Source organism: Adiantum capillus-veneris, chromosome 11, assembly GCF_014529385.1.
Source record: "Adiantum capillus-veneris isolate H3 chromosome 11, ASM1452938v2, whole genome shotgun sequence".
Taxonomy (NCBI): Eukaryota; Viridiplantae; Streptophyta; class Polypodiopsida; order Polypodiales; family Pteridaceae; genus Adiantum; species Adiantum capillus-veneris.
In genome coordinates this window covers 31,823,046-31,837,511 of record NC_140941.1, presented here as the reverse complement: position 1 = coordinate 31,837,511, position 14,466 = coordinate 31,823,046, and the positions used below count along the sequence as shown (strand labels likewise).

The window sequence follows — 14,466 nt, the reverse complement described above, 5'->3', positions numbered from 1 at the left end:
GAGTCCCTCTCCAAGAAAAGTGTCTATCGTCAACGCGTGCTAGCTCAGTTGGTAGAGTCATAGCCTATGTGCCTAAGGTCTTGGGTTCAATCCCCCCTTGGCGACCCGAAGACATGATCTAAGTCCTTAGGGATTGTTCCCATATGCGGGCGTGTGCGTGTGATGGGATGCCTCTCTCCCTACCTATGAGGCTGTTGTACATAGGGTGTGTGCGTGTGTTTTGAAGTTCTTGTACTCTCTTTAAAAAAACAAAAAACAAAAACAAAAGTGTCTGTAGAATCCATGGCTTTGTTGTAAAGCTATTTCGAGGGTCTCCGACAAGAAACATAGGAAAGTAGAGAGTGATATCAAAAAATTATTAATGGTTAGAACCCTACTTGGTTGGGAGGAGATGAACTCCTCCCAGCTCTTTAAGTTGGATTCAAAACTAGCTATCACCCATTTCCACACTGCTTGAAACTAATTTCAAATCCCATAGGGATGCCAAATAGGCCAAAGGGAGTTCAACTAGTTCTTGACATCCTTGTTCCCTTAACCATTTAGGAATGGTTTTGGAAGAAGCATAAATACCTGTTTGAGTGTACAAGATGGATCTCAAGCTATATTGAGTCAACCCACGGAGGACGGTAGGAGGCTCAAGCTCAAGTTTGAGCTTAGATGTACATCTAAGTGCTAGAAATATAAAGCTGACAAGAGTTGCAAGATGGAGCCTAAGTTACATTGCAATTCTTTCATTTCAATTCAGTGTTCGGGAAAAGTGTGCCTCAGCCTAGCCTTGCGCCGGTTGCAAAATCAAAGTAAACGGTTGAGGGGATGGCAAGAAAGAGAAAATTCCGCTTAAAATACATGGAAAATAATGTAATTTTGCAAAAATATTTGCTAGTATTGTAAAATTTCCTGTTCAGATTTGTCTTGGAGGGATTTTTATATGTTTGTGAAAATGATTTTTCCCGAACATTGTTTCAATTCCTGTGTATAGCCTGCAGGCCTGACGAAAAGGCATGCCATTTTAAATTCTCAACTCCTCCACACGGTCCTCCCTTGTCAAAATCTTAGTCTTTACGGTAAAGATTTGAACCCACTTCAGTGCAGACAACTCTGTACAAACGTCAGGTGACGGGGCTTGCCAACTGGAAGATTTTCTTGTTTTCTGACGAGCTATGGTCCTGCTCTCAGCTCCTGCCAGAGTTATTCAGCAGATTCTTCTTCACCGAATCCGATAGTATGCTTTTTCCTTGCTTGATGATGTTGTGAGTGCGTGCATGCCTGCCTGAGAGAGAGAGAGAGAGAGAGAGAGAGAGAGAGAGAGAGAGAGCATATTAACGTAGCTAAACTTGATCTATAGAAGATACATATAGGTTTACAATCCACCATGGGTACTGTGTGAAATTAAAAAACGTTTCAAACGCTCTAATGAATAATAAGCGCTTGTTTTACAAGACCTGGTGATCCGTTTTACTCAGATCTTGTGAGAGGGAGCAGCTGTTTCCTCTCTGTGTACGGAGTTCTTGAACTCACGGATGATGGATTTTCCTTCTATGTAAACCGCCCATTGCCCCATTTTCCTTCCTTCCTAGCTGATTGTACTGTGACTAACTCACTTGCCATACTCTTCAACTCTAATGAATAATAAGCGCTTGTATGCACATTTAAGAGTGTTTGGTTGTGAAGCCTATGTTCACATCCGGAGTGAACTGCGCACCAAACTAGAACCAAAGTCTCATAAATGCATTTTCCTAGGATATGGTGAGGATGGTGAAATGGGGTATAGATTATGGGATCCCGCATTACGGAAAATCATACGCAGCAATGATGTCATCTTCAATGAGAATTGCATGCACAAACAGTCCACAAAGGTCGAGGAAGTGCGCCGGGTTGTTTTTCGTGAAGATATTACATATGGACAGCCAAGAAGGCCCAATGTTCAGCAGCCTTTACATGCTGAAAATGGTGCTGAAAATCAGCCCCAACAAGTTGCCATTGATGCACCACAGGTAGGGGAACAGGTTGATGCTCCTAGACCGCCCGTTGTTGCGATGCAACCGGCTTTACAGGCTGAAAATCCACCTGTTATGGATCATTGGGTGCGTAGGTCTACTCGGGTGACAAGGCCCCCCGATAGATATGAACCGTCTTTGGACTATGTCATGCTTACTGATTGTGGTGAGCCGTCTTGCTATAAAGAGGCTATGCAACGGGAAGACAGTAAGAAATGGTTCAAAGCAATGGTTTCGGAAATGCAGTCTTTGGAGAAAAACCATACATGGGACTTGGTTGATTTGCCTAAAGGGCATAAGGCTCTGCCATGTAAATGGGTTTACAAGACCAAGGTCACATCTGATGCTTCTTCTAAGTACAAGGCACGTTTGGTTGCTAAAGGGTACAAGCAAAAGCATGGTGTGGATTTTGATGAGATTTTTTCTCCTGTTGTAAAGCTTGCCACATTACGTCTTGTTTTAGGCCTGGTTGCTTATGAAGATATGGAGTTAAAGCAAATGGATGTCAAAACAACGTTTTTGCATGGCGATTTGCTTGAGATGATCTATATGATGCAGCCAGAAGGTTTTGTGTCAAAGGGGCAAGAGAAGAAAGTATGTAGACTCTTGAAGAGCTTGTATGGTTTGAAACTGTCTCCCCGTGCATGGTATCACAAGTTTGATACATTCATGAGGTCTCAAGGATACAAAAGAAGTAATTCTGATCACTGTTTGTATATCAAAACGGCAAGTGATGGATCTCTTCTATTGCTGATTTTGTATGTTGATGACATGCTTATTGCGGGTAAAAATGTCACGGAGTTGGATGCATTACAGCAAAGCTTAAAGAATCGCTTTGACATGAAGGATCTTGGTGATGCTAATCATATTTTGGGCATGCGTATCTCTCGAGATAGACCCAACAGGCGTCTGTATCTATCTCAACGAGATTATGTTAATAAGGTGCTACATGGTTTTCATATGGATGGGGGAAAGGCACTTGGTACTCCGCTGCCTCCATATGTAAAACTGACTGCACATGATTGCCCAAATACAGATGATATGCGGGCTGAAATGGCCAAGATTCCTTATGCATCAGCCGTTGGCAGTTTGATGTATGCTATGGTTGCTACACGTCCGGACATTGCATTTGCGGTGGGAGTGGTAAGCAGGTACATGAGCAATCCTGGCAAAAAGCATTGGGAAGCAGTGAAGTGTATCTTGAGATACTTGAAAGGCACTAAAGACTTGTGCATTTGTTTTGGGAAGAGTGAGACATCTGTGCATGGCTTTACAGATGCAGATTTTGCTGGACATCCAGATTGCAGGAAGTCTACCTCTGGATATGTGTTTACATTCACAGGAGGTGCAGTTTCTTGGATTTCTAGACTGCAAAAATGTGTTGCTTTGTCTACCACTGAGGCTGAGTATGTGGCTGCCACTGAGGCATGCAAAGAAGCTTTGTGGCTCATGCGTTTGGTAGAAGAGCTTGGCATTAAGTCACCGGTTCCTGTGCTGCACTGTGATAGTCAGAGTGCTATTATGCTTGCAAGGAATCCTGTTTTTCATGCCAAGACAAAGCACATAGAGGTGAAGTATCATTTTATCAGGAGTGTGCTTGATGACAAGAGCATTACACTTGTCAAGGTTCACACAGATGACAATCCTGCAGATCTTTTGACCAAGAGTCTTCCAGCAGAGCGGTTTGCATATTGCCGTCAGATGATGGGTGTTGGATGAGTAAGTGCATGCTCAGCTGATGTATCATAGTTAGCTGATTCTTTGATCTCCCAAGGTACATTGCCTTTAGGTGGGAGGTTGTTAGGGAATAAAGGCCTAAGTGCCTTGTACTTATTAACTTATAAGTCTAAAGACTTATAAGTGAGGGGGCCCAAGTGTGAATGGCCCCCTAGTCACTTACTCATATACTCAAAGGTCAAGCCCAAAAGAAAAAAGCGTGACTTCTCCCAATTTTCTACGAGCGTTCTCTCTCTCTCTCACGTTTTCTCTCTGCGTGAGCTTCTTCTGTGCCACTCTCCTCTTCTCCTTCACTCTCATTGCATAGAGTAGCAAGTGGGCTCTCTCTCCTGCTCCCCCACAACTAGAACCCCCGAACCTCACAGATCTCACCTTCCCGTAGCAGATCCTCGTCTCACGGTCAGATCCCGCGAAGTTTGTAGATTCAGCCCGGAAAAGGCAGATTTCAGCATCTGCGTTTTTAGCGCGTCGTCGTCGCATAGTCACCATCGACATCTCACCGACATAGAGTCAGAATTCAGTAGAGAAAGATTTGTAGATTTCAGCCCTTAGCATTTTCAGATTTCAGCCCGTCTCATCGTCGTCGACATCGTCGGCAAGTCCAAAGCATTGTAGAGTTTTGTGCAATCAATAGTAGACCGCTCTCGCCATAGAGAGTGGGCTTTCGGAGAAGGGTTTTGACAACATTCTGGTGTCGTATTCTTCTCTCTCTATCTCTCAGGCTCAACACCTTCATCCACAGTGTTTATCCACTTTGTTTGTGATCACTTGCACTCTCTCATTAAAGGCACGGAAGGCTCTCCCTTCCGTAAGTAAAAGGAACCTTGAGCACAGTTCGGAGCACTCATCTTGAGCAAAGTTCAACATTCACTTCCGTTGCACCTTACACAATATGTCCCTACCTTGCTCAAGGCGCGACGACATCGACCAAAGACAAGCAAAAGCTATAGATAACAGATCGTCAACCATCCATTTAGTGGCCCATGCATCGACACAATTCTCAAGGAACTTGAAAATTTGTTTGGCTCGAGTTTGTGAAGTCAAAAGCAAATGGAGGAGTTCGCTAGAGGATAGCGGCAAAGGTCAGCTGGACAAGGATGGCAGTACCAATACTCAGTTAGCTGCCTCGGTATCCGAGAGGTGCGACCACAGTCATGATGTGATTCGACGCTTTTTTTGTCTCGGGAGTTTGAAGCCAAAGGCAAAAGCAGGAACTCATAGATAGACAAGGACAAAGGCAAGCTGGACAGAAATTACGGCAATAAAGATTTGACAGAGGAGATCGCCATGGCACTCGTGGCGGTGTCCACAATGGCCTCGACGTCAGATTTCTAGTCAAATGATAGGTGTCACCACTAGCTTCAACCAAAAGAGAGACTTGTGAGTGGCAGAGAGGGGCAACCACATGTTCCCTATAATTAATTTGGACCCTTGTGTTGGAGTTCAAGTTGTTGGTGTTTGGACCCGTAGGTCGGAGTTCAATGTGCATGCATCTGGCAGGGAACCAATCAGACATCTAAAACACTATGGATGAGCTAGCCAATTCATTGTTGTTGGTCAGATTATGGACATGATGTGTTCTGTAACAGACTTGGACACTCCAAGTCAAGAATCAATCACGACAGCACCAAATAACCACTTCAAAACAGTTCACAGATCACAATAGATTTGCACTGGCCCGGCAGAGTTCCGTGCCTAGAGATGTTGGCACCAAAGACTGGCGCCCCATTTCGGTATTTCTTTTTGTATTAATCAATGTTAAAGTACAAGAGAGCGGTTAGGGTTTCATTCTTAGACCCTGCGTCCATATGCTCTGAGAAGTGAGCCTCTCATTGCGTATTTAAAGATTACAAGGGATGCCCAAAAGCAGAGCCCCAAAAGCTTTCAAAATCAAAAGCAGTTTCTCTCTCTCTCTCTTATCTCAAGAGAGGGCAGAATAAAAGCAATTTAACTCTCTCTCTCTCTCTCTCTCTCTCTCTCTCTCTCTCTCTCTCTCTCAATTTCCCTTGCGTAGCCAAAAGCATGCCGAAAAAAACGTCGCTTGCTTTTTTTCCAGCTTCCGCAAATTCCGGGACGTCCGTACACTACTGCCACGTGGCACTGGTGCCAGCTTTTTAGGGTTTCAGCCAGCAGTTAGGGTTTCTGCAAAATTAGGCTTTTGGCAAATTTTAGGGTTTGCAGGAAATTAGGGTTTCTGTTGTCGGTAGCCACGTCATCACTTTGTGACATACCCCCTCTTGAAAGCATTGTAATTGATCGCAATGACGCTTGCAAAACCAACAGAACCCATAAACCGTCTAAGCAGACATTGACTGTTAGTACCTATGTACTAGGAACACACATCTAGCACATGTACCAAATCGACAGTCACATCACATGACATCACAGGACATCACTAGACATCACAGGACATCACATGACATTCAACATTCATTCGGATCTTAGACCATGATTTATCGGCAATGTAGCTAGCAATCGCATCTAGATCCAATCAGGACCTCATCGGTGTCCGATTGACTAACCCCTATTGCAACCATGTCTATTCGAGATCAATCAGACCAAAATGCTGCAGTCATTTTGTCTATTAGTTCCTCCATTGAAAAGAAGCCAAGAACAAATCAGTATCATAATCAGGAATTCCATTTCATAAAGTCATCCAACAGAATACTGTCAGCTCTCAGTATCCCTGAAGCTCAAAGAGATCAGTGACTTTAGAATCAAAACCAAGGCATCTGTTGACAAATGAGTGAAGTGACTCCCCTCTTGTGCATCCCACTGCACCAGATCTCCGGCCAAGCTGAATTCTGGGTTCCATTTGGAGTAGACGATGCTAAACCAAAAACATCGAGGTAAAGTTTCACAATCTGAGGAGGATCTGCTAGGTCCTCCTCCTCCATCCACTTCGCATCAAATGCAGGAGAGTTCTTGAACTTAACCAAGAACCGCCTTCGGACTTTACCTTTATTCTTCGTATCTTTATGTGCCAATATCTGTGCAGGAACAAGGATCTCGTTTTCTTCCACTTCGGGTTGCTCACCGGGCTCCCCATCATCAGGCACATCACCTTGAAAAGGTTTCAAGAGACTCACATGAAATGCATTGTGAATCCTCCAAGTATCTGGCAGTTTCAATCGGAAGGAGACATCATTTATCTTTTTGGTGATCTAGAAAGGGCCGTAGTATCGCATACTAAGCTTTGGTAAAAGCCTCTCCTTTCCCTTTTTCTTTCTTAGGCTTGCCTTCTCAAAACGTAAGAGCACCCAATCATCCTCCTTCAATTTCAAGTCACAACGATGGCGATCAGTTGCCTTTTTCTTTCGTTCTTGAGACTTCTGCAAAGTCTTGCGAACCTTGGCAAAAGCCGTATCCAAATCTCGCGTATATTCATCCGCTTCAAAAATCTTATCTTTCGTGCTCAGGAAGGGTGGAACCTTCGCACAGCACCTTCAACAATCTCAAATGGCGCTTTCCTCGTCGAAGAGTGTATCGTGTTATTGTAGGCAAATTCCACCAAAGGTAAGTATCTTTCCCATTGAGTCTTCTGATTTGAGATATAAGACTTCAATAAGTCTAGAATCACTGAATTGACAATCTCGGATTGCCCATCAGTCTGCGGGTGGAACGATGACGAGAACTGCAACTACCTGCCAATGTTCTCCCAAATTGCCTTCCAAAACAAACTCGTAAATCTGGGGTCTGTGTCGGAGACAATCGTCTCAGGCATTCCATGTAATCTGAATATTTGGGCCACAAACAGTCTCGCTAGGTGATCCGGCTTGATTGTCTTCTTCACTGGAATAAAATGAGCCTGCTTGCTAAATCTGTCAATAATAGTCCATATCCCATCGTGAACACTCTGTGTTCTTGGGAGATAAAAAATGAAATCCATTACAATACTTTTCAGGGACGGGTGGGTATGGGTAAAGGTTGTAACAATCCCTGTGCTTTATGCCTGTCAAACTTGACCTTCTGGCATACTAAGCAACTGCGCACAAACTCTTCCACATCCTTTTTGAGTCTCGGCCAAAAGAAGTATCTCTCTACCCCTTTCATGGTGGTAGCAATGCCGCGGTGACCCGTAAAAGGTGGACAGTGGCATTCAATCATAACCTTTTCCCTCAACGGCTGTGTAACGTAGAATATGGTTTTTCTCATCAAGTAGCCTTCTCAAATGGAGTATCTTGCTACTGTCTCCCCATCCTTATCCGTGTGAAAACATCTGCAAAATCTGTATTTGTGGCATACTGGTCGACCATATCCTTGAAGCTCCTATGATGTATCACGGAAATAGCCAGAACCAACAGCTTCCAGACAAAGCATCTGCCACCACATTCTTTTGTCCTTGCACGTGGACAATCTGGAAGTGAAACTGTGACAAGATGTTCGCCCACCGCATCTGCTTTTCCGAAAGCTGCTTCTGTGACAAGAAGTAGCGCAAACTCTGATGGTCTGTAAAGACAATAAAATCCGCTTCGGGTAGGTAATGCCGCCACTGAGTAAGAGCATGGGTAACTGCCAAAAGCTCTTTCTCATAAATCTGTGCTGTCATCGCCAGCCGAGAGAACAATCGGCTCTCGTAAGCAATGACATGGCCTTCTTGCATTAAGACCGCATCCAGACTACGACCACAAGCATCACAAAATACTTCAAATGACTTCTGCAAGTCCGGCAAAGTCAAATCTGGACCTGTAGTCAATTTCTCTTTCAATGTTTGAAAGGCAGTCACCTCGGTGGATCCCCACGAGAAAAGAGTCTCCTTATAGTATCAAGATATGCAGAGGGGAAGCAACCTCTGCAAACTTTCGAATGAACCGCCTGTAGTACGAACACAGTCCCAAGAAACTTCTAACTTCATGGACATTCTTCAAATCGGGCCAATCACATTATCTTGGCCGGATCCATTTGCACTCCTGCTGCTGGGACAATGTGTCCCAAAAAGTGTATTTCTGGTAGAAAAAATTCACTTTTCTTTGCATTAATCACTAACTTGTGATCTCGTAATGCGTGAAAGACCTGAAGCAGATGATCTCTGTGTTCTGCCTCATTCTTGGAGAAAACAATGATGTCGTCAAAGAGTGCCAACAAATAGTCTGTGCTCTCGAAAAAATCCTGTCCATCATCCGGTTAAATGTCGCAGGAGCATTGGTTAAGCCAAAAGGCATCACCAAAAACTCAAATAACCCAAAAGTCGTCCGAAAAGCTGTCTTGTAGACGTCTCCCGGCGCTATCCTGATCTGATGATATTCACTCTTCAGATCAATCCTGCTAAAGCACGAGGATCTCTGTAATCTGTCGAGTATTTCATCGATCCTAGAATGGGAAATCTGTTCTTGATGGTGATTTTGTTGAGAGCTCTATAATCAATGCACATTCTCCAAGATCCGTCTTTCTTCAAAACCAACAACACTGGAGAGCAATACGGTGAAGTACTAGGCTGGACAAGACCCTTTTGCAAGAGGTCTTTCACTTGGTTCATAATCTTTTCATTCTGTACTCGGCTCACCCGGTAAGGTGGCCGGTTCGGTGGTGTGCTTCTAGGTATCAGGTCAATGGTCTGATCTTTAGGCCCTCTAAAAAGCAATCGGCTTGAGTGTGGAGAAAAATCTTGCCGTTCTTTTGTTCAGGTCAAAAACATAGTCAACCTTTATCCATCGTTCAGATCTCTCCCAAAAGAACGAGTAAAGAAACTGAAGTTCATCGAGTACAATCTCTGAGCCGTTCATTTGTCAAAGTCGCTTTCTCGGCCCGTAGTCAACCACGGCGTAGTTCTTGTGGTACCAAGGGATTCCGATTAGAACGTCACTCGCGTGCCCTGAACACCCGTGTCATTTGCAAACAAAGTTTGCCAATGCTCGGTGTAATGGCAACCCGTCCGGGTGCCAGTCGAACTACCTCCGCCTGTGGCATCAGTCTGTCGGGCATAATTCCAAATCGAGCTACCAATTTCGAGTGAAAAGAAGTTGGCCTTGGCTCCTTCAAAAGAGCTTCCTGATCCTTCACTTTGCCCCAAAAAGCGGCAAAGTTTGTACTTTCATTCATTCGATTCGGTGTAGGTCCCATGCCATGTGGTACAAGTTCTTCTTTTTCTATCTGCCTTTTCTGCCACGTTCCTCAGCTGCTCTCGAACTCTCAGGCCTGTCGTCGTCCTTATCATTCTGTTCTTTCGGTGCCTGTTTAGGGCACTTCGCGGAGATATGTCCATGTTCCCCACATCCAAAGCGCTTCCCCTCTCTGATGAAGTGAGCTCTCTCCTCAGGAGTAAGCTTGGGTCGTGCATCCTTTTTCTCTGGATTTCTCTTTTTCTTTCTACTTTCATTCCGAGAAGTCTGTTCGGCTTGTTGTGTCATGGGCTCATCTGTGGGGTAGGTTAGACTGCCAGAGTGAATGGAAAAGCCCCGCTTCTCATGACTCATCAATTCGTGAATAGAAGTTGACTTCTGTTCCAAGCAGTGATCTTGGATCTTTGTAGGTAGACCCAAGGTGAACCGCTCAATCTGTTTTTTGAACGAGATCTTCTTGAATGAAGAGGCGGGTAGAAAAGAGCTCCAGAATCTTTCACAGTAAGTATCCATTGTATCTCTCTTGGTCATCCGAAGATGGTTCCAAGCAGCTCGTATATCTCGTTCCTACTCTTGCGTCAACCAAGAAGAAATAAAAAGCCTCTTGAGTTTCAGCCATTTAACTGGCGCAATCTTGCTTGATAGAAGCGTGGACCACCAAGTGCGAGCATTCCCCTTAAAGTAAGAGGCAGCTCTCCGAATCTTGGAATGCTCTGAGTAGCGTCCTCCCGCGAAAGCGATGTCAAATTGCTGTATAAAAGACAAAGCCTTCGAAGCATATGAGTATCCTAAAAAAGTGTCAAACTTGATCGCGTGGCCACCTTCCTTAAACTCTCGGACTTTCTTGCTTTTATCTTCGAGAAAGTCATACTGGTTGGCTTTATAAAAATTCTTCTTGTTCGCATAAAAGTTTCCGTCATCGGAATCCGAGCTGTCTGTAGACGAGTCCTTAGTAGAACTATAAGTCTCTGGGCAAGATTTAGCCTTCTTTGTCTTTTTCTTGCCCTTTCCGAGGCGTTGTTTCTTGCTTCGCTTTTTACCTTTTCTCTCTTCTTCGCTCGAATTTGAAGAGCTAGAAGAGCTGTCAGAAGAAGAAGAAGAAGAAGAAGAACTGGGTACTCCTTCAAAGTGAACACGCTTCTTCTGTTTCTTTGCTTTGTCAAATGTCGACTGATGACCCAAATATCCCGGGAAGTCAGTGCCTTTCTTTTGCTTTTTGCCGTGCTTTTTGTCTTTCTTTTGTGCGTCAAAAAGCTGAGCAATCCGTGCATCAACCACGTCTTCCAATTCCTTCTTTGTATATTTCTTGGGAACAAGAGATTTCTTGAGAGCGGGTTTTGGCAGTGGTGTTGTGGTTCTCTGCCACTCCGTATGCACTTCCTCCAAATAGGTCTGGCTCATATATTTTGCCATCTTCGGGTCCTAGTTGCATCGTTGATCAACTGTCGACGCTCCGTCTCTCGATGCTCCGCCTGAGTAGGCTGATGCGGGCCATACTCTTCTCGTGCATCTTCGTTGTGGTCTCTACTCGCATCTCCGGATGCAGAAGGAGTCGACTGATTCTTGTCTGAAGCCATAGGTGCCGTGGAAAAAAATTGGGGATCGGATTTCCTGTAGAAGAGAAATCGGCCGTGCTCTGATACCACTGTAACAGACTTGGACACTCCAAGTCAAGAATCAATCACGACAGCACCAAATAACCACTTCAAAACAGTTCACAGATCACAATAGATTTGCACTGGCCCGGCGGAGTTCCGTGCCTAGAGATGTTGGCCCCAAAGATTGACGCCCCTTTCGATATTTCTTTTTGTATTAATCAATGTCAAAGTACAAGAGAGCGGTTAGGGTTTCACTCTCAGACTCTGCGTCCAGATGCTCTGAGAAGTGAGCCCCTCACCGCGTATTTTAAGATTACAAGGGATGCCCAAAAGCAGAGCCCCAAAAGCTTTCAAAATCAAAAGCAGTTTCTCTCTCTCTCTATCTCAAGAGAGGGCAGAATAAAAGCAATTTAACTCTCTCTCTCTCTCAATTTCCCTTGCGTAGCCAAAAGCATGCCCAAAAAAGCGTCGCTTGCTTTTTTTTCCAGCTTCCGCAAATTTCGGGACGTCCGTACATTGCTGCCACGTGGCACTGGCGCCAGCTTTTTGGGGTTTCAGCCACTTAGGGTTTCAGCCAGCAGTGAGGGTTTCTGCAAAATTAGGGTTTCCAAAAATTAGGGTTTTTGGCAGATTTTAGGGTTTGCAGGAAATTAGGGTTTCAGCCAGAAATTAGCGTTTCTGCTGTCGGTAGCCACGTCATCACTATGTGACATGTTCCAATAGTTCATTATCTTGGAGTTTTATATTTTGGACATGATGTGTTCATAGTTCACGAATGGGGATTATTGGACGTAGTATGGTCCACAATTCAAAGTTTCTAAAAAGGCAACCAATGCTCAAGATGGCATAACTTTCAGGTACAAAGTTGAGGAGAGCAACACCGAGGTGTATCCAATAGTTCAAGGCCTTCTATTGGGGTGTCCATGGTAGCTTCTTCATCGACTTGGTCTCACTATTGATGTCCACTATGAGCTGCAAAGAGGGTGTTAAAGTTTAGGCATCTCAAGTGAACTGCCCAATGTGATCCCATTATTTAGTTTGGCTTTTAGGTATTTATTTACTTATTTGTCAAAGTCTTGGGTAGGTCAATTTACTAGGATTGCTATGTAAGCAACCCCTTGCCTCCAATGTATACACATTTAGTTATTCATTGCCAAGATTGATTGGTTCAGGAGACCGACGATGCAACGACGACGCGCTGAAAGCGCAGATGCTGAAATCTGCATTTTTCGGGCTGAAACTGTAAACCTTGCGGAAGCTGACCGTGCGGCGAGGAACGGTTGCGGGAAGGTGAGATTTGCGAGGTTCGGGACTTGATCGGCGATGTCTAAAGGCTGAAAACAAAAAACGTTGATGCTTCTTGGTGTTCAGTCGCGGTGAATCTGCAAAACGCCGGGGCTGATCTGCAAACCAAAAACGCTAGGGCTGAATTCTGCTTTGCTGTTGCCGGTTGTCCTGCAAATGCAAAACGCTAGGCTGATCTGATGTTCTGCTGTCGCCAGAATCTGCAAGTGCAAAAACACTGGCTGATGTGGTCCAAAACGCTAGGTTGCTGCTGTGGAGCAAAAACGCTAGGCCTCTTGGGTTCTGCTAAGAAGTTGCCTGTTGAGCAAGGTGCTCCTGCTGCCTCTTCTGCTAGAAAGTGCTAGCGCTAGGTTTCTATTTATACAAACTTACTCAATTTGCCCTACCTACTTTCCAACAAAAGTCACTTAAAAATAATAAGTGAAAAATGTCAAAAATAGGCTAAATGGACTGGAAAATTCCCCTGAAGGATTCTGATGGGAATGCTTATGATCATGCTATGTGCAACCAGAGGATATGCATCTACACTAAGTGCCTGGACATGCACGGTCTGCGAACAGACTCATAGAAGTGCCAGATCACTTGCTTTTCTAGATTGACTTGACTGAATTGAACCCTGGTCATGCTGTAGCTTGTCCACGGACACATAGGGTTGGATGTGCCACGTGACATCCCCTCCTTTTCAAAGTGAGGTACTGGTACCGAACTATATGGCGTTGAGGGAGATTGCCAACAACATCCGGAATCCTCGAAAGGACTCGTTGCTGGCCCACTATGAGGTGTGGGTCGTGCGGTACTTGAACTTCATAAAGGTCTGCAACGCTTGCTTCTTTGGGCCGCGCCAAAAGCGACACAAAGTCTTGTGTGGCTCCTCAACTTTGTCTAGAGGCTTGCTTCTTTCTTCTTCAAGAATCTCCATGGCTGAAAATTCCTGAAACCATTTCCAACACAAAACCATGAACATCCCTATTCCATGTAAAGTGAGTGGAAAAAATCTTGTCTCCCTAAAAGACTGTGCATGCAATGTAGATGAACAAAGAGACGGAGTGCCAAACCGTTCACCACACACACGCAAACAATGAGATCGAATCTTTTCGTGCTGACCTAAATCAATCAACTGTGGCAAAACACAATGGAAATGCCCATGCTTGGGGCTCATACTTGCTTGTGCTCTTTCTACAACTATGTCGTGCCAAGGAAGAGACATGGAATGTGACTTCCTTGAATGCATACTTTTCAGCTTTTCACGAACAATCCGCATACATCCGTGCTCATTTATGAGTGAAACGTGCTCAACGTACAATATGTCATGCCTAGGAAAAGGGATCAGATAAGGATGCTGACTAAAATATAGGAAACGATCACGAATGAAACACTCAAACAATGCGTGCTGACTAATCATTCGAACACATAATACTTCTTGTGAGGGTTCTTTGGACCTAGGCTCGAGGGCCAAGATCGGTTCTTCCTAAGGGGGTGCTTTGGACCTAGGCTCGAGAGCCAAGATTGATCCTTCCTATTTGATCGAATCTGCAATGAGGTTAGCTTCACTAGAAAAAGTATCCACTAACTCATCCTCCTTGTGAACAATCACGTCATCTTCATGCAAATCATCATACTTGTGAGAAATCACATCTTGATCATGCAAACCATCATGCTTGTCAGTGTCATCCAAATCATCATGCTCACCATTATCATTCAAATCATCATGCTTCTCATAATCATGCAAATCCTGTGTGTCATGCTTGGGAGAAGAAGGGAGTAAGAGAG

The 14,466-nt window shown here is 44.4% G+C and overlaps 1 protein-coding gene across 9 annotated transcripts in view; it reads left to right on the top strand.

The window, feature by feature from the left end:
• Nucleotides 1–953: 953 nt before the first annotated feature.
• DIS2 (Arp2/3 complex, 34 kD subunit p34-Arc) overlaps nt 954–14,466 on the top strand; it is a 140,414-nt gene continuing 126,901 nt past the window's right edge. For 3 of the 9 annotated variants that reach the window (XR_015189587.1, XM_086522973.1, XM_086522975.1), the window contains exon 1: nt 956–1,222. Coding sequence is in view for 6 of the 9 variants with exons in the window: in XM_086522973.1 (XP_086379099.1) it covers nt 1,161–1,222 (62 nt within the window). In the remaining 3 variants the exon portion in view is untranslated. Of the gene's footprint in view, nt 1,223–14,466 lie in introns of all 9 variants that reach the window. The other 6 variants (XM_086522971.1, XM_086522972.1, XM_086522970.1 and 3 more) reach the window with 3 other exon arrangements.